This window comes from Microcebus murinus, chromosome 13 (genome assembly GCF_040939455.1).
Source record: "Microcebus murinus isolate Inina chromosome 13, M.murinus_Inina_mat1.0, whole genome shotgun sequence".
NCBI lineage: Eukaryota > Metazoa > Chordata > Mammalia > Primates > Cheirogaleidae > Microcebus > Microcebus murinus.
The window spans coordinates 67,029,541-67,047,631 of record NC_134116.1 but is presented as its reverse complement, the minus strand read 5'-3'; the positions used below and the strand labels follow the sequence as shown (position 1 = coordinate 67,047,631).

Here is an 18,091-nt window from a genome sequence, read left to right as displayed (position 1 = left end):
TTTAACATGTTGATAAATAATATTCATTCATTTCTTTGTAAATAAAATAAAGGTATAATGCGAGAGATATAAAATCAATCGTACATCTAACTATTGCTTATGTATTTACACACTTAGTATTTCTTGCACTTTTAAGGAGAGAAAAGAAAAGGTCTCCTTGTAGGAAGCTAGTGAAGTTCAATGATGCCAGCAGCTGCTTTAACTGTCATCAAAATGCCCCTTTGAAGCCCTCAAGTGTGCTGGGCAGTCAGTAACCTGTGCTTGCATGCAGACAAATATGCAAATGATTCTAATATCAGAGATATGCACATCATACAGCTGTATAATAAGTTACATCCCCATATGATGACAATATTTATTACTTTAAAAAATAACCCTCTGTAAATAAAAACAGAGCTGTTGCAATGTGTCATATTTTCTTATCTTTTTAACTTTTGAGGGACTAGAAAGACAAAAAGAAAATGCTGGTTTCTTACATAAACGGAGATATAAAATTACTGAGATATTCATTCATCTATTCATCTATTCATTCATCTATTCAGCTAAACACTTATGGTGGCAGAAGGCTTGTTTGATGCTACCACAGAAACATCTTCGAAATCCTTTTCCCTCTGTTCCCACAGGCTTCACTGAGATCCTCACCATCTCTGGTTGCACTGCTATAACAGGCCTCTAACTGCCCTTCAAGGATTTTGGTTGTTCCCTGAATCAACCTTTGTTCCTCCCTGCTACTAGATTATATAGTTCCTAAGCCAGTTTCACTGACACTCAAAAGCCGCACTTTCGTTACGTGTCGAATTCTTAGCATGGAACATAGACATGGACCTTCATAACCTGACTCCATCTGTCCACATTTATCCCCATTACTTCACCCCTACTATATACCTTACAGGAAATCTGTTGTCATTCCCTGAACTCCCACCCATGTCTCTACAATTCCTTGGCTTTGAAGACTTAATATTTTCCTGCTCAAAGGCCCTGGGTGGGTGGGTAGGGTCTCCTGCTCACCAGACCCAGGTTAACTCGCACCTCTGCTATGTCTATGACACCTTTGCAGATAGAATGTCACTCCTCCCCTGAGCACTGGCAGCATTTTGTTCATACTCCAGAGGCTCCTCAGCATTCCTACATTAAACATCTGTGATTTCTGTCTATTCAACAAAAATCCCAAAAGTTCATAGTAAGACATAATCTTCCACTTGACTGAGATATGAATGTTAATTATGTATTGTGTTTCACCGGGGGTCCAGTGGAGAAGCCAAAGCCATCCTAGGTATTTCAAACACAGAAAATTTAATATAAGAAATTGGTTATATAGATGGTGGAAGAACAATAAAGCCAAATACGAGTTAAAGAGGTGACCCAGAAATCAGCAACAACAGAAAACCACTGCTGCCCATTAGACTGGAGTGATATTGGAAGAAGATGGCATTGCTAGTGACTAGAGGGACTGGGCTACCTCACTAGGGTAGGATCATGTCAGTGGTTTTCTGATGAGAGCTGGGACCATGAAGGGCAGGACTTTCCAGAAGGAGATAAAACTGCTGCCAACAATACTGCCCAAGGAAGAGCAAGGGATGGAGAAATACCCTGGATTTTCCCTGCCTCCTTTAGTCTTCCAGAAGTGTCTCCCACTGGCCAGATGTCAAGGTGCCAGGTGTCAAGCCTTCTGGGAAATGTAGTCCCTTATGATCTATAGCCAAGCAGGGGAAGGGCAGAGTGGAAAATGAGTGGCACACACTACGTGAGGCTGGCGATCACCACACCTGGCTGCTGAGTGAGCTTCCCCAGCTGATCACCACCTGCAGCGAAACAGGGAAGGTGTGTAACGTGTCATGGCTCCTTCGCGTTGTAATTATACCTCACGTGTTGGTTTCCTCCATAAGACTGAAAGCTCCTCAATATTAGGGTCTCAATTTTTATCCTAACACCCAGTACAGCATTTGGCATACACTAGGCACTCGATAAGTAAATGCCCATCATCACCGATCCCCTGAATTTACAACACACCTTAACTCGGCACTTCCCAGAGTGTGTTCTGTTGATTATTAATTCAAAGAGATGCTAATGCAGAGTACAGGTAAATAGGGCCTTGCCATTCCCAATTACGTTTGTGAAACTCGGTGACAAACAAAATTAAGCTGGTTTGCTGCATAATTATTTAGAGCTTTTAAAATATCCTTAAAGGCCGGGCGCGGTGGCTCACGCCTGTAATCCTAGCTCTCTGGGAGGCCGAGGCGGGCGGATTGCTCGAGGTCAGGAGTTCGAAACCAGCCTGAGCAAGAGCGAGACCTCGTCTCTACTATAAAATAGAAGGAAATTAATTGGCCAACTAATATATATACAAAAAAAAAATTAGCCGGGCATGGTGGCGAATGCCTGTAGTCCCAGCTACTTGGGAGGCTGAGGCAGGAGGATTGCTCGAGCCAGGAGTTTGAGGTTGCTGTGAGCTAGGCTGACGCCACGGCACTCACTCTAGCCTGGGCAACAAAGCGAGACTCTGTCTCAAAAAAAAAAAATAAAATAAAATAAAAAAATAAAATAAAATATCCTTAAAGATGAACTTTGGTAGTATGCAGCATTATTTCAGCTTATATGACTACAGAACGCTATTTCCCAAAGGACAAACATTATGCAGGGACATAAGTTAAGGGGACATTGCTCTAAATGTCTTCACACTGGTCGCATTATTTTATTTCATCTATGAAATATTTCCATGCAGTACAGAAGAATAAGGTCACACCTTGTAGATGCAAATGTAGTTAATAAATAATTAGAAAAAAACTAAATAACACATCAAGTGTTGATTGAATGCATAGGGTTATCATTTACTATTCCAGTCATTGTAGGGCTAGAAGAAAAATATGTCACAGTTCCTGCCCTATTTGAAAAGACAAGACAGGAAAAACAGAGAATCATAAAGTGGAACTTTCTTTTTTATCCAACAATATTTTTATATATGCTTTAGTACATGAAGATACCTGGCGTTGTCTGATTATTAAAAATCTGAAACACACAGAGGTACATTGTTTACTGAAGTGGCGAGCAGCTCCGCGCTGGAGGTGACATTACAATTTTAGCATCATGAATTCTAAGAGCAAATCACTAACTAGAATGATGTCTAGCATATAAAGAAAAGATAACTAGATGCCCTAACCTAATATTAGGTCAGCAATATTAATGACCAGAACTGGGCAGTATTGTATCCAAGCTCATGGTCCTCTAAAAACGACCATTCAAAAATCTCTGAGAAATCCATGGATTCTTACTATGATCTAGCTAGAACGTTAAAAAGTTCTGTTTGTTTCTATCCTAACATTTTATTGACCCAGATTGACAAAGTAGGACCTTATCCTTCATTTTTAAAGAGAGACACAAAGTCCTTGGTTATGGTATTTTAAAAAATGTGTCCTTTCAAATTAATATTATCGTTATCTTTAACAAAGGATTCTTACAAAGGCTTCCAACACTGGGTATCTATACTAGAAAATTCGACCAGCATGCAATCTTCTGTTAAATATTTTTAAAAAGATAGAATGTTTGCTTTAGTCAGATGTTTCAGAATTCTCCTTTAATGGCATCTCTACTACATATTACATTATTAACATTAACTTACAATACAATATTTGAAGGCAGGCAAAAAGTTGCCATATGATATTACTACAAGTGTTTCTATCATACCAGAAGCATCAAACTGAGAACCGAAGAGACAATAAAGACATCTGTCTATATTAAGAGACATTCATGACGGTCAAAAATTCTTAATTCTAAATATAATATAAAGTAGAATCTTATTTAACACTTTAATATTATCGTGATAGTGTTCATAGTTCAATCAGTAACTAATGGGATAACTTTTGTTGTTACTCTCTAAAATTCAGTGTTCCCGTCTGTAAAGAAAAAAAAATTAATCACCTGCTTCCCTGAAGGGAAATGAAAACTGAATATATTCCAGAGATCAAGGGCCCAAGGAAATTAGGGAAACACTTAATACTGTACCCCCTTCTCCTCCCCAGGGGATGGGCAATATGCATCAACACACAAAAGGTCTCATAAAGTTTTACTGCAATGAAATCTATGAACTTTCCATAACCAAGTGTTTCTCAAGTCTCCTTGTCCCTAAAACTGTTTTGCTTTTTACTGGAAACATGTATTGCTACACTCGGGAATTAATGTTCCTCAGAACACACTTAAGGCTGATACTTTAAGACAGCAACAAGATCAATTCTTATAACCACCAAGAATCAAAGTTTTGAATTGATGCTTTTATTCTTTCCAATTATAACCAACACCCACAATACAAACTCTTGCCAAGCTGGAGTTTGCTGAGTGTGACAATGATGACTTTGTATGAAGTGCACATGTTATATATCTTATGATACTATATAGAATGATGTAAAGATCTCTTGAGTGTATTTTTTGAGTTCTTTGTATAGAAACGTTTATGAATTCACATTCCTCAGTTGGCTTCCTTTGTGACTAACAGCACGTTTTTATAAGACAGCTCACCCATTTGCAGTCTATGTGCTAGTGAGGATCACTACTCCATACTGACCATGGCCTCAGTAATATCTGGCTATGGCTGTGTTAGCTGGTGGTCACAAAGGCAAGTACGTTAAAAATCAAATGGCTCTCTTAGACGCTACTCTGCAAAAAGTAAATGGAGAATTGAACCATGTCAAAAACAAATCTAAATAATTCTGGGGAAAATGTCTTGCACGGCTGCTAATGTGATAGGTCCAACTGTGACAGATAACTCTGTATTCCACCATTTTTAAGAATTATTATCAGGTGGGCACAGTGGCTCATGTCTCTAATCCTAGCACTCTGGGAGGCCAAGGTGGTAAGAGTGCTTGAGGCCAGGAGTTCGAGACCAGCCTGAGCAAGAGCGAGACCCCATCTCTACTAAAAATAGAAAAACTAGCTGGCGCGGTGGTGGGCACCTATAGTCCCCACTACTTGGAAGGCTGAGACAGGAGGATCACTTGAGATCAAGAGTTTGAGGTCGCAATGAGCTATGATGACGTTACTGCACTCTACCCAGAGAGACAGAGTGATACTCTGTCTAAAAAAAAAAAAAAAAAAAAAAAAGAATTATCATCATTATAATTTTTTACTTAGTGAAAAAACAGTAACTCGAAATAGGGAAAAATTGTGCATATTTGGCAGAAAAGAAATCAGGTATCTGCATACACTCTAACTGAACATGAACCAGCAACATCACATTTGCAGGGTGAAGGATGCAAAATGGCACTGGGAATGATGGTGAGGTTTGTAATTTGCAGTTGGAGTCATAAATCAAAATACAGTCCTCATCTAAGTATAGCATGGAAAATATTTAATTTTTCTGTGCTTAAATAGCATATTCAAGGCTGACCATCACCTAAAGTCAGCAGTATAATATAAAGGAGAAACCTATTATAAACTGGCCTGTTCCTCCACCATTTCTGCTGTTCTGCAGCTCAAATCACATCACTCCCATAATGACAACTCCAGATGTAACAAGCATGATGATTCACACCAAGTGTAGTTGTTTCGGTCTATACCCCAACACTAGTACAATATGAGGTTTTAAGCAAATAAAATTAGTTGGTGTTACTCAAAATGTGGTCTGTGCACCATCTGTGTCTAAAACACCTAGAGAGTTTGTTCGAGTGCTCCCTGGACCCCCTCCAGACCTGCCAAACAGACTCTCTGGGGCAGGACCTTGGACTCTTCACATGAAATAAGCTCCCTGGCGAGTTTTAGGCTCACTAGAGAACTAGAAGAATAGTGTGCTGAATCCTGATATGGAGGCCTTAGAAGCTTCATAAGGAAACTATCAAAACAATAAAAAACTTTCTAGGTTAAAGCTTAGAAAATAAGTTCTTATAGAAAAAAAAGATTTAAAGAAACAGGTGACAATGACAATTTGAAAATGTCACCTAAAGACATCATTAGATACAAACATATAAAATCTGGTGTTCTAGGTTTTGGAAAAGATTAGTTAATCCGTTAAAATCCCTGCCTTTAATAAATCTAGAGCTTGGAGCAGATACTCTCTGTGGTGTTCACTGTCAGCTGTCCACAGTGCATCTTCCTGTCACTCCTTCCTGGCTGGCAACGCCCTGATCCCACTGTTGCACTGTTTAGGTCTCCATCTCAAGCTTGCTCCTCTTCATTATCAATAAATGTGGTTGTGATCAAAGGTGTGGTCTGTGGTCCTAGAAAGTACTGCAATTGGGCAAAAGTATATCATCTCCCCTAGAGACATTTAAGACCAGGAGACCTTTATGTTAAATCATATGTTAACCTTTATGTTAAATCAGTCAAAGCTGATTTAAGACCGGGCTCGAAGGCTCCCGCCTATAATCCTAGCACTCTGGGAGGCTGAGACGGGCGGATTGTTCAAGGTTAGGAGTTCGAAACCAGCCTGAGCAAGAGCAAGACCCCGTATGTACTATAAATAGAAAGAATTTAATTGGCCAACTAATATATAGAGAGAAAAAATTAGCCGGGCATGGTGGCGCATGCCTGTAGTCCCAGCTACTCGGGAGGCTAAGGTAGAAGGATCGCCTGAGCCCAGGAGTTTGAGGTTGCTGTGAGCTAGGCTGACACCACGGCACTCACTCTAGCCTGGGCAACAAAGCAAGACTCTGTCTCAAAAAAAAAAAAAAAAAAAAAAGCTGATTTCAGTGGCAACCTGCCTAGCAGAAGCACCCCGACTAGGTTTCTCCTAAGGTGTCGTCCCGGCCTAATCATTCTGCCTTTCCAAGGTGCACATGACTGTAAGAAGCTGGCCAACTGCTCTCTGGAACCATCCCTGTGGTCTGTATTGTGGTTTTCTTATCTTTCAATGAGCAATTGCCTACTGAAAATCCACTGCATGCAAACTACAGAAGATGTATTAAGGTCTTATTTTTTGTTCCCCATATATAAAATCTTGTTTCTGGTAAGGAAAATGGTAATTGAAAGGGAACTTTATTATATGTAATGCATATATTATACTATGTATACAATATGTATTGAGAGAGAATTCCAGAAAAACAATTTATTGGGACAAGAACAAGGACAAATGGAAGTAACATGTGCTCAATCAATGCTGAACTACAGAGATGGGACCCTTTAATAGCCCAATTAAAGAGGTTTGTGTCAGATCATGACACAACTAAACTTTAAGTTCTGAAAGCAAGCCATCTGCCCGAAGTCACATTTCCTAAAATACGAAATGGCTAACTTAGGACAGGGCTCTCAAGTTGTGGCCTCAGAACCAGCAGCAGCAGCATCGCCTGGGAACTCGTTAGAAATGCAAAGGACGATGTACCCCACCAAAGCTATCGAATTAGAAATTCTAGGGTGGGCTCCAGAAATCTGTGTTTTAAAAAGTCCTGCAGGTGGTTCTGATGCATACTCATTCCAGTTTGGCAACCACTGTCTTAGAACTCAAGACAACCCCCCTGGACCTTCTCCTAGGTCAGAGTGAGCTGAATGGAGCAAGAGTGTTGAGTAACCTATAAGATGTGATTTAAAGAGGAGTGAAAAGAGCCCTGCCTGTTTCCCCAACTGGCCAAAGAAATCCCTGGATTTCTTAAAATTAGAGCAACTGCTTTCAGATAAGACAGTGTCATAAGAAAGCCACTATGCCCATTAATACGCCAACACTTACTGCTTTATCTTATTACTCAGCTGTCACTTGACAGAGAGTCTGGCTAAAACAAAAGCATAACAGGGCACATCATGCGACAAGTCAGGTTGACAGGGCAGCAAAGGAAGGAGAGTCCTAAGCAGTCATCCCGAGGGATTAACCACAAGCCCAGGTGGGACCCTCCAGTCAGGAGACTCTGGAAAGGCAATGATACTTTCAGCACGCAGAGAAAGGGACGCTCAGAGAAACACTCTGTCATCATTACTGTCTCAAAACAGCACTTAACTATCAATTAGTTGAGGAGATGATCTCCCTGGCTTCTTAGAACAGAGCAGTGTCTAAACTGGAAAGGTAGTTTTATAAGTCAGACTTAATATGTCTTTACAATGTTCTTCTATGTTTCATTTACAGAGCACGTAAATCTTACTATTATATACATCAAAAGTTTGATATTAATTTTTAAAAATTTTGTGAAAGTTCTTCATGACTTCGACAGTCAATTGAAAACATACAATTTTATACTCAACAAACAAAAACAATAAAACTTCTATATTTTCTGAGTATCCTTACCATACTATATACATGTTAACATTTTTATTATACACTCTATTTTCCAAAGGCTTTTTACATGTCTTTTGAAAACTCGATTGAGGGTAAAACTCAACTCACACTGGTTTTTTTTAAATTATGGCATAAATATGCCTTTTAATATGGGATGGAGATGGTGGCAATTAAAGTTTATGTACAAGTGACCACAGGAAAAGCAGCAGTCATTGATTACTTCAGGTGTTCCTACTACAGGTAGCAAATGTCCATGTACAACAGTCCTATTTTATGTTCTATCAGTTGACATGTGACATTTTTAACCTCTAACCAACCATAGCAAGAAAATTCAAAATTAAGGTGACACTTTGTCCTTTAACTTGTTCCAAAGTACTGCAGGGGTTTTACTGGCTGATGCTACACCATATGTGCAAACTCTAGACACAGCAGCAGGGTCAAGCAGGATGCCCCTGTATTTTGCCATTCTCCTATTTCCTGTTGTTTTTGGAGCAACCCTAACTTTAACTAAACATAACCCTCCTGGGAGTATCATTTTTGGTAAGAGAATCTGCCGTATAGCAGACTACCCTGTATGTTGATTACATTTCTGAAGCACAATAGTCTATGAAGTTCACAGAACTCACTTGTTTGGTGTTTTACAAAGTCTTTATGAAATCCACCCATTTTATGAAAAATTTATTAAAATGAAATTACTTACCATGTAATGGTAAAGTTTTAATGAATAAAAAACCAAACAATTATGAAATGAATAATAAGAGGAATTCTTTTTGAAGTTTTTTTTTTTTTTTTTTTTGGCATCTGGTCTCCCATTAACTAATAGTGATTAATGGCAGATTTTTCAAAGCCTTTTCCATATTTCAAGTTATTTTTTAATTCCAAATGTACTGTAATCTTTGGTAATGAGTATATTTCTTTGTGCCCTCAGGAGGTTAGACTCAGAAAACCCTCTTAGTATTACATTAGGAATTATTCTTGCCAGATATGAGAAACATATGAGAAATGAGAGAATAACAACTTTGAGTGACAAATTACAACCTTAGCTTAATGTCAGTAACTCATACCAAGCCAGAGTTCATGAAAAGCAGATACAAAGAAAAAAATGGTTCTTTTAACAATATATATATATGTAACTTTCCCAACTGTCTGTCCCCTTGGATATTCTGTAAAGTAGAACATTTAGCTCTATATAATTCAAAAAAAATCTATACATTGCTTCGAGAGGGAAGCATAAATCTCATGGGTCTCAGATTCACTTCCTGTTGTCTTCCTTCATTATATGTTTAAAGATAATCAATAAAAACTGATTTCTCTTTGTAAGCATTTTCCTGTTCTGCCAGAAATAACAGTAGTCCATGCCCTGAAATGAAGGGAAAAAGTAATATTTACCATAAGAGGAGAAAATGAAACTGCCTAAGCATTTTTCCTGAGCCAAGTGAAACACAAACAGTAAGCCAAGTTGATTCTTAAAGAAAAAAAAAAATTAAATACTCCTGGAGTTAGTTCTATTTTTAAAATCTGTGGTATCAACAAGTTTTCAAACTCTGAATGTATATTTCCACTTTCAATGACAACCTCATTATGTTTCCTAATAGTTTTACTCTATTTTGTGTAAATATACATATCACATGCAAGACTTCAGTCAGTGTTAAAACGTTGAAGCTGTAAAGAGAGGACAAGGGAGTCCCCCAAACTGCCTCCCAGGGTGGACTCAGATGAAAAACCAAAAGGCAAAAAACAAAGAAGAACAAAGTTACATCCAATAAGGAAACAACAGACTACAAACAATTCTATCTCTCGTTTTAAGACACAGAACTTTTTGCCACTTCTGCATGAGAATTAAATCTTACTTCCTTAAAACATTACTTGAAAGTTTTATACTAAATAATCCGAAATAATCCCTTGGGATTTTCTAATATGTAGAGGCTATCTCAGAACTATTCATTTAAAATTTTTATTCCTTCTCTGAATTCTTCACAAAAGACTGTAAGAAAACACCCAATGGAAGAGTAACAGACTTTTACTTTGTAATGAAGTTACAAATACATTTTATAAGTCTTCCAGGCTTCCTATTTCCCTTTAGTCTGCACTATCTGTGGAGGTTGTCATATTTCACCAGGGCAGACTGTAAATCAGACAAGTTCAGCCAGTTGAAGAATGGAGGTGAAAAGCACAGTGGAAAATACATAAAGTACAATTAAAACCATATGACCATAGATATTGAAGCAATACTGGCTGGAGGAAATCCAAGTAAAAATCAAACCTTTTCTGGTGTTAGTGAAACTATCCAGTCCATTTGAGACAAACACACATCATTCACTAAATATTCTTTTATTTTCTTGTTTCAACAGCAGAGCACCCCAGGGAAGTTAAGGCTTAACAAGGTAATTAAGCCTATAGCTATCTTTGTAGCATAGTTAAATTCATAGCTGTTAATATAAAACTGATCTCTTATTTAAAACAGTAACACTTATTTAGGAAAATAATTTAAGATTGGACAAGAGTCAATTGTGCATCCACTAAGGAGCATGAGAGGCTAATGATGACAATGTTGACTCAAAAACCTTTTCCACTTTTCTATGAAATCTTTGCCTCTAAAAACCTGAGAATCCCAGTAAGACAAAGATATTCTAATTGCCTATTGTTGAACATAAAGAGCAAGAAGCTACAAAATCCAAACTGTCTCTCCTACTACATTATAAACAACCTTGATGTTATTGTCTCACACAGGGTGGTACTTAGCCGGCCAATGATGTCTATGTCTAAGGAGATACAGAAATTAAGAGCTCTTGCAGTTTGTAAAGCAATTCCAAAAACATCTTTGACTTTGGCAATCTATCATCAAAGCCATTCCAAATCTATTTCTCCTGTGCATTCCAAGTGTCACTTACAATAATCTCGGTTGACAACTGATACATAATTTTTAATATTGCTTTGGGATTCCAGTAAACAACTCAAGTTCAGCAAGTCACTTACCCCCCAGAAACTGAATTCCTCCAGCCACTCTTCCCACTGTCCTGGAGATGAGCTCAGACACGCAGCAACCCATGAGGGCAGTGAGCGCCACCAGGAGGAGGAGGCCACAGCCCAGGCCGGTGACTATGGTACAGATCCTCCACTCCGCGCTGGGGATGCCCTGAAAGGAGGCATAGCGCCCACACTCCTCCACCATCACCATCATCTGACGACTCTCATCGTGAACGGGGTATGAACACCTCCGGAAGGTACCGAAGGACACAGGCTTGCCCAGCTGTGATCCCCAGAGCCAGTAAGGCATAAAGAACCCCACACAGGAGGTGGCAGCACAGAGAAAAGAGAGCAAAGCCCAGATCACTCCGGTACAAGTCAGGCTGGATGCCATCTTTCACCAGATGTGGACCTCAAGCAAATGTTCTGGGACTGCAGGAGTGAATGAAGGTGTGAAATCACCAGGGACCCGCAGGTAATCCACAGTTCTGTAATGCAGGAGTGTCTATTAGCAGAATGGATCTTCACTTCACTTTAGTGGCCATCAAGTTCCCATCCTCTGCACTTAAGGATGATGGTCCCTGATAAAACACAATAGGACATATTCAAAGTCAAAGGCTTTTAGAGAAGGGAGAACACTGTTTCAGTTGGTCTATAATTTTTGCTTGATAAACATTCAAACTTGTTTCAACATTTCGAAAGTGGGAAGAATTAATGCTCTCTACAAGCTTCTCTATCACTCAAGTTTTGTCAAAGCTTTTACATGTCTTTATCTCCTGTAAATGCTCCCAAATTAACTCTGACAGCTATTTACTTAAAGAAATGCATGACTTCTATTTGCCAAGTCAGTGAATTCATTTCATATACTCACATTAAAAGTAATGTAGCATTTTAGCTGGCAGTAAACATAATTTAGGATATTAAAATAAAATGAACCCTACCACGGTTTCTTTATTTGGCTTGCAAGTTTATGCTCATAGTTCGTTGCAACTTTTCTGCATCCTTTTAAGGGTGCATTAACTCTCTGCATGAGCCAAACAAAATAATTAGGATAATTTTTCACAATTGCAGAGTACCATAATTTAACAAACATTATGGGTCTGTGGAGGCACACACATTGGACAGAGCTATTATGAGACACTCCTAGAACTCATTCAGCAGCATTTGAGAATTCCTTCAGTCTTAACTACCTTCTAGTGTAAAAGAAAGCCTGTGCATGACTTAGTTTGTATCAGCGGTTTTGATTCATTGCTTCCAATAATTTTACTGGAAACCACTTCTCTGGCTGAATGATTGTCTATCCTGAACAGTAATCCACACTTCCTAATCATTCAAATGGTTCCAGGTGCGTTTAGCTCCACTCCTGCTTCTCAAAAAGAGTTCCTTAACCATTTCCCACACTTTCCAGAAAGAAACAAATAGAGAAGAATACAGAAGCACCTCAGAGCCCATCCGCCCTAGAGTTCCATCCCTAGAACTCCTAACTCTCAGCTTTTCAGAACTCCTAACTCCACAGCAACCCGCCCCACCACCACCCGTTTTTTTTCTCCGTCCACCGCCCCATCTTCATTTCTGGATGTCACTCAAAGGGAGCTCTGGCTACTTTTTTTTTTTTTTGAATCTTGTCAACTGTGGTCAGCAGTGAAGTTGGTCTATCTGGGCCACGAGGCCGGGGAGGACCCGCAGGGGGTGGCGTGGGGGGAGGGGGCCTCCTCCCCAACTGCGGTGGGCGCCCTGGCCAAGACGAGCCCACCCGCCCCTCCCGTGCAAACACACAAAGATCCTTCAATCCTAAAGCGGGGAGACAGGCATTTTCCAGCCGGCTCCGGGCGAAGGGAGGGGATAAGGATGGGAGGGCAGCACCCCCCGGAGGCAGCCGGCGACAGCAGGCGCGGCGGGCCGGGAGAGCCGACCGATCAGCCGGGCTCAGGAAGTGGGAGCCGGAGCAGCCCAACTCCGGCGTCCGGGGAAGCGGGGCCGGCGCCCCCGGGGCGGCCGAGCGCGGCACTTACGCGGCAGGCGGGCGGCGGCCGCCTTCCCTCCGGGTCGCGGGCGCGCACACAACTTGCTGTCTCTCGCGGGCGGGGACATGCACGGCACAGAAGACCGTCCTGCCCTTCTTCGCCGCTGTCTCTAACAGCCGCGGAGACCCGGGGCCGGACTGGGAAGCGCGGGGGCTGGCAGGAGGCGGAGGGTGTCCGGGAGGGCGGGCTGCTGGGCACCGGCGGAGACGCGGACTCCCGGCGTGTCCCCGGCGCGCCTCGGGCGGAGCGCGGTGGCGGCGCGGGGCGCCCGGGATCGCACGCAGATGCACAGATCTCCCTTTGGCAGGCGAGGCACGCACCGCCTCCTCCCCTCCGCTGCCCGGCCCTCCTCTCCCTCCTGTCTCCTCCCGCCGCGCCCCGCGGGACCCAGCGCGCCAGACCGAGGACGCGGCGGGGCCGCCGGGACGCTCGGGGGGCGCGGGGCGGGGACCGGGCGCGCCCCGCTGCAGACCAGGGGCCAGCCCCCCCGCCCCCCGCGGGGCCAGCTTTCCTGCCCCTCCCCCAGCCGCGAGCCCCCCCCCCGCCCCCTCCTGCTCCGCGTCTTTCCAAGCCGAGAGTGGGGGAGGCAGGCCGACCGGGAAGTAGGGGAGAAAGTTGCTAGTCTTCGTGGGGGCTCCTCAGGGGCCACGGAAGAAGACACATGTCCCCTGTTTGCTTTCCTGGGGCTACTATTCCGGTTTTAAGCTCCGATTTTCCTACCGCCCTTAGGAAAAGACGTAGGTGGGAAGGAGGGCCTTAGAGAAGTGGGTAAAGGGACCCTTTTGAGCTTTGGGGTGGCTCCTCAGAGGTGGCCACTTTGGAAGGCGGTGAATGAGGCGGATGTGGCCGTGGGACTGAGAGCGCCTGGCTCTCGTATTCTGTGGGAGCAGCCGCCTTTCCAACACGAGCCAGGCGGGAGGCAGGGACGGGCGTCTGCTGAGCCTCTCCCAGGAGATGCCTTCTTTGGGAACCTCTTTCAAGGCACCTCTCTCTCCCCCCCTCCCTCTCCCTCCTCTAGCTTCTCTTTCTCTCGCTGCTTTCTCCCTTCCTCTCCATCCCTCCTTCAGATCAGCTGTACAGCGTGAACCACTATTTGATGTCTTTTCAGAGAGAAACAACTGATTTTTATTTCCCCTCTGGACTTGCGCTCTTTCTTTTACTTGTCTTTAGCACTAACCCCTTTGGAAGTTTAGAGCTAGACTGGGTAGATGACTGTGGGAGTATCAACTGAAGACAGTATTTTAAGAAGCATGCCATCTGGGAATAAGTTTCTGCAGTAAGATGCTTTCCCAGACAGAGTTTCTGTAGCGTGCCTTTTTAAAGTCGTTAAAAGGAATACATTGGTTGGTATATATCTTACACTAAACTTTCAAACTGCCCCATTTTAATGACCCATGATGGTGTACGTTTTTTTCTGCAACTACAGCTGGAGGTGTGTGTTCTTTCATTATTATTTTGAAAGACATTTCGAGATTGGTTCCAACCCTTGGAGATCACAACCGTTTTAAGAATATAATGAAACTGATGAGCCTTCCAGAAAAAACAAATGCACATACATATTAAGCGTTATCACAGTGGTTCTCAAGGAGAAGAAGAGGGAATATGCCCCCTCCAGGAGATATTTGGCAAGGTCTGGATATATTTTTGGTTATGATGACCCATGACTGGGGAGCTGTGACTGGCATCTAGTGGGGATAGGCCAGGGACCTTGCTAAATACGGTGCACGGGACAGTGCCTGCAATTATCTTACCCAAAATGTCAAGAGGGCTGAGGATAAAAAAATCTGTTTCCATGAAATGTCAGATGGTTTTCTATATCCCTGAAGCCCATCCATGAATCCCAGGTTCAGAATCCCCAATTTAAGGGTTTTTTTTTTTTTTAATTTAAGTTGTTTAAAATTTTCTTGTACAAATTACCACCAGTTCTTGGGCTCAGTGACAGCATAATAATGACTGGTCTGACTTCCAGTTAGATACCACACCCTTAGTACCACACAGAGTCTTCATACCTATATAATGCAAAGGCAGAAGATATGATTATATAAAGATGAAATAATGATTAGTGTGATTGAACCTCACTTCCACACAACCTACTGGAGAAATTGGTCTAGAACACTTTCTCAAGCTTAGAGTAGCTTTAAGCAGTAGAGGCGGATGGCTGGAGAGACATTAATAATAATCATGGTTACCACAGATTGCCTCCTTGCTATGTGTTAGTACACTGAGGTTTCTTAATAGATTACCTATCTAGATCTAGTCCCCAAAAAGAAAAAGAAAGCCTATGAAAAAGGTACAGTTATTATTTTACAGAGAGGTTAAGTAATTTTCCTAAGAACTTACAGCTAAAAAGTAGACTTTAAAAATCTCATTATTTGCCTTCTATTAAACAGAGTGGACACTGTCAGAGAGATTCTGCTAGCATGAAAAATAAGATACAAGAGGCCAAATTTTAAAAAATCTATTGGGATCCTAATCAACTATTTATGAAAGCATGATGTATTATATGCTGAGAGTCAAATTTATAATTTAAATGAGTAAATTTAGACAAATGATGGCTTTTCTGAGCCCAATTTATCTCATTTATATAAGAGGTTGAAATAGATGATTAAAATTCTTTTAGCTCGTGACTTCCAGCATCATGATTATTTGGGTATTCGTATGTGAGGAGTTTAGGGATCATCTAATCTTGCTCAAGTACATAATTTTACAGCTGAGGAAACAGAGGCTCAGAATACTTCCAATGTTATACTCCAAACTCAGCCTAGAATCCATGTATCTTGATTTCTCTTTTCATTCCACAGTGTAATTATCTTCCCAAACTATCAAATCTTCTGAATTACTCCTTGGGTTATTGCATGCATACTTCATAGGCAAAATGCATTACGATGTCTTTAAACCCCTTGCATTAAATTTGCACCTTCAAAGGATCTTTAAATTACTTCACAGCCAGAAGTTCCCACATTGCAGATACCTCTTATATCACCTATTCCAGGTTTGGGTTGCCAGTATGTTTGGCCAGTAGTGTCATTGAGTCATAAGATGAGATCACGAATATAAAAGTATACAGAAAGCTGTAAAGTATTTATGACCACACTCTTCCTTGCCTACCCAATGTTAATTTACAGCCCACTGTCCCTTGCTCACTAGGTACTCTTCTAGCCTCTTTAACATAAGAAGTGGCCACTTGATCCTGTTCTAGCTAATGAGTCTCCTAAGGAGCCCTCTGGGAAGATTGTATTCTCTGATACAATAAGGAGGCATAAGAGAGTAGTTCTCTCAGCATCTTGGCTGTCTTTGGGCAACATTCTTAAGGATGAGGTATTTGGAGCTGTGGCAGCCTTTTTGTAACCATGCGGGGGCAGGGGGGGAATAGGGGAAGGAGAGTGGTCACAGAGACATAATCCCAGTACTCTAACACTGTGGACCTGCTCATCTTCTTTTGAATTTTTAAAAAAGTAAATTATAGATTGTTAATATGGTTTAAGTCCCTATGAGATGACTTTTCTTCTTTTAGTAGCTGAAAGCATTCCTAATGGATAAAACAGTGTACAGATAAGACACGTGATCAATGACAGGAAATACACATTAGTCAATGCTATATCTCAGTGCTTGGCAATAGCAGATACTCAATAATTGAATGTTAATTGAGGGATTTGATGAAGAAATCAATATTGTTGTGATTATTATCCTTGTTCTAGTCCAGCCTACACAGAAAGTACTTAATTTTTATTTTATTTATTTATGTATTTTTGAAACAGAGTTTCACTCTGTCACCCTGGGCTATAGTGTAGTGGCATCATCATAGCTCACTCCTGGGTGAAGCCATCCTCTTGCCTCAGCCTCCCGAGTAGTTGGGACTACAGGCATGCCACCACACCCAGCTAATTTTTCTATTTTTAGTAGACATGGGGTCTCACTCTTGCTCAGGCTGGTCTCAAAGTCCTGAGCTCAGGCAATCCTCCCACCTTGGCCTCCCAGAGTGGTGGGATTACAAGTGTGAACCACTGCTCCCGGCCGAGATTCCTTACTTTTTAAACAAATGGGGTGTGCCATGTGAAATTAGGTAAGAAGTATGATAGTGAAATATAGAAAACGTCAAGAATCAACCACTTCTAGATGGAGAGAGGTTGGAGAGGGATTTCTTCAGTTCACATTTGAGGCAAATGTTAATTTGGCTGATAAAATGTCATTTCCAATTCCCTTCTTCCATATCTTTCTCTCCTGTAGGAAGGGTGAAAGCTAAAATCTCTATTTCCCAGCTTCCCTTGATGTGTGAGTGGCCAACTGACAGTTCTGCCCAGTGAGGAGTTCTGGTACCAACACACCCACTTCCTCTTTCTTCCAGCCCAGAGAATGTATATGACAGCACTTTATAGCACGGCATCCATCTTTCAACTGTGAGGTGACAGTCATAAGGACAAAAGCCAACACGCTAAGAATACTGGAGTAAAATGGTAAAAAGAGTCTGGATCCTTGATGCCTTCATTAGGCTGCTGTATTATCCTCAGATTTCTCTTGGAGTAAGGCCAATAACTTTTCCCTGTTTGAGTCACTGTAATTACCTGCTAGGGCATTCATACTAACTCTTCTCTTGCCATGAAGAACTACACCACAGCAAAGTGGATTACACACAGATCTCCGAGACATTAAGCGGAGCAAAGAGAGGACAGGATAGTGCTGAGGGGAAATTCATTCTCAAGCAAACTGGCTTGAGAGGCATGCATTGTCTGTAGCATACGTTACAGAAGATGGGCCCTTCTTAAGTGTGGCAATAGAAGCAGGGACAGCTATGAAAATGGCTTATGAAATGTTTCTTTTTAGACTTTTGCTTTGTTTTATTTTGTTTTTTAGAGACAAGGTCTTGCTCTGTTGCCCGGGCTACAGTGCAGTGGTGTAATCATAGCTTGCTGCAACC

At 41.5% G+C, this 18,091-nt stretch overlaps 1 protein-coding gene across 1 annotated transcript in view; it reads right to left on the bottom strand.

Moving 5' to 3' along the window:
- The window catches only part of LHFPL6 (LHFPL tetraspan subfamily member 6), a 227,236-nt gene extending 213,704 nt beyond the window's left edge, over positions 1-13,532 (bottom strand). The window contains exons 1-2 of the mRNA XM_012742679.3: positions 13,165-13,532; positions 11,162-11,733 (exon numbers count right to left, since the gene is read on the bottom strand). Of these exons, the coding sequence (XP_012598133.1) occupies positions 11,162-11,546 (385 nt within the window). The 5' untranslated portion in view covers positions 11,547-11,733; positions 13,165-13,532. The remainder of the gene's footprint in view (positions 1-11,161; positions 11,734-13,164) is intronic.
- Positions 13,533-18,091: the final 4,559 nt, after the last annotated feature.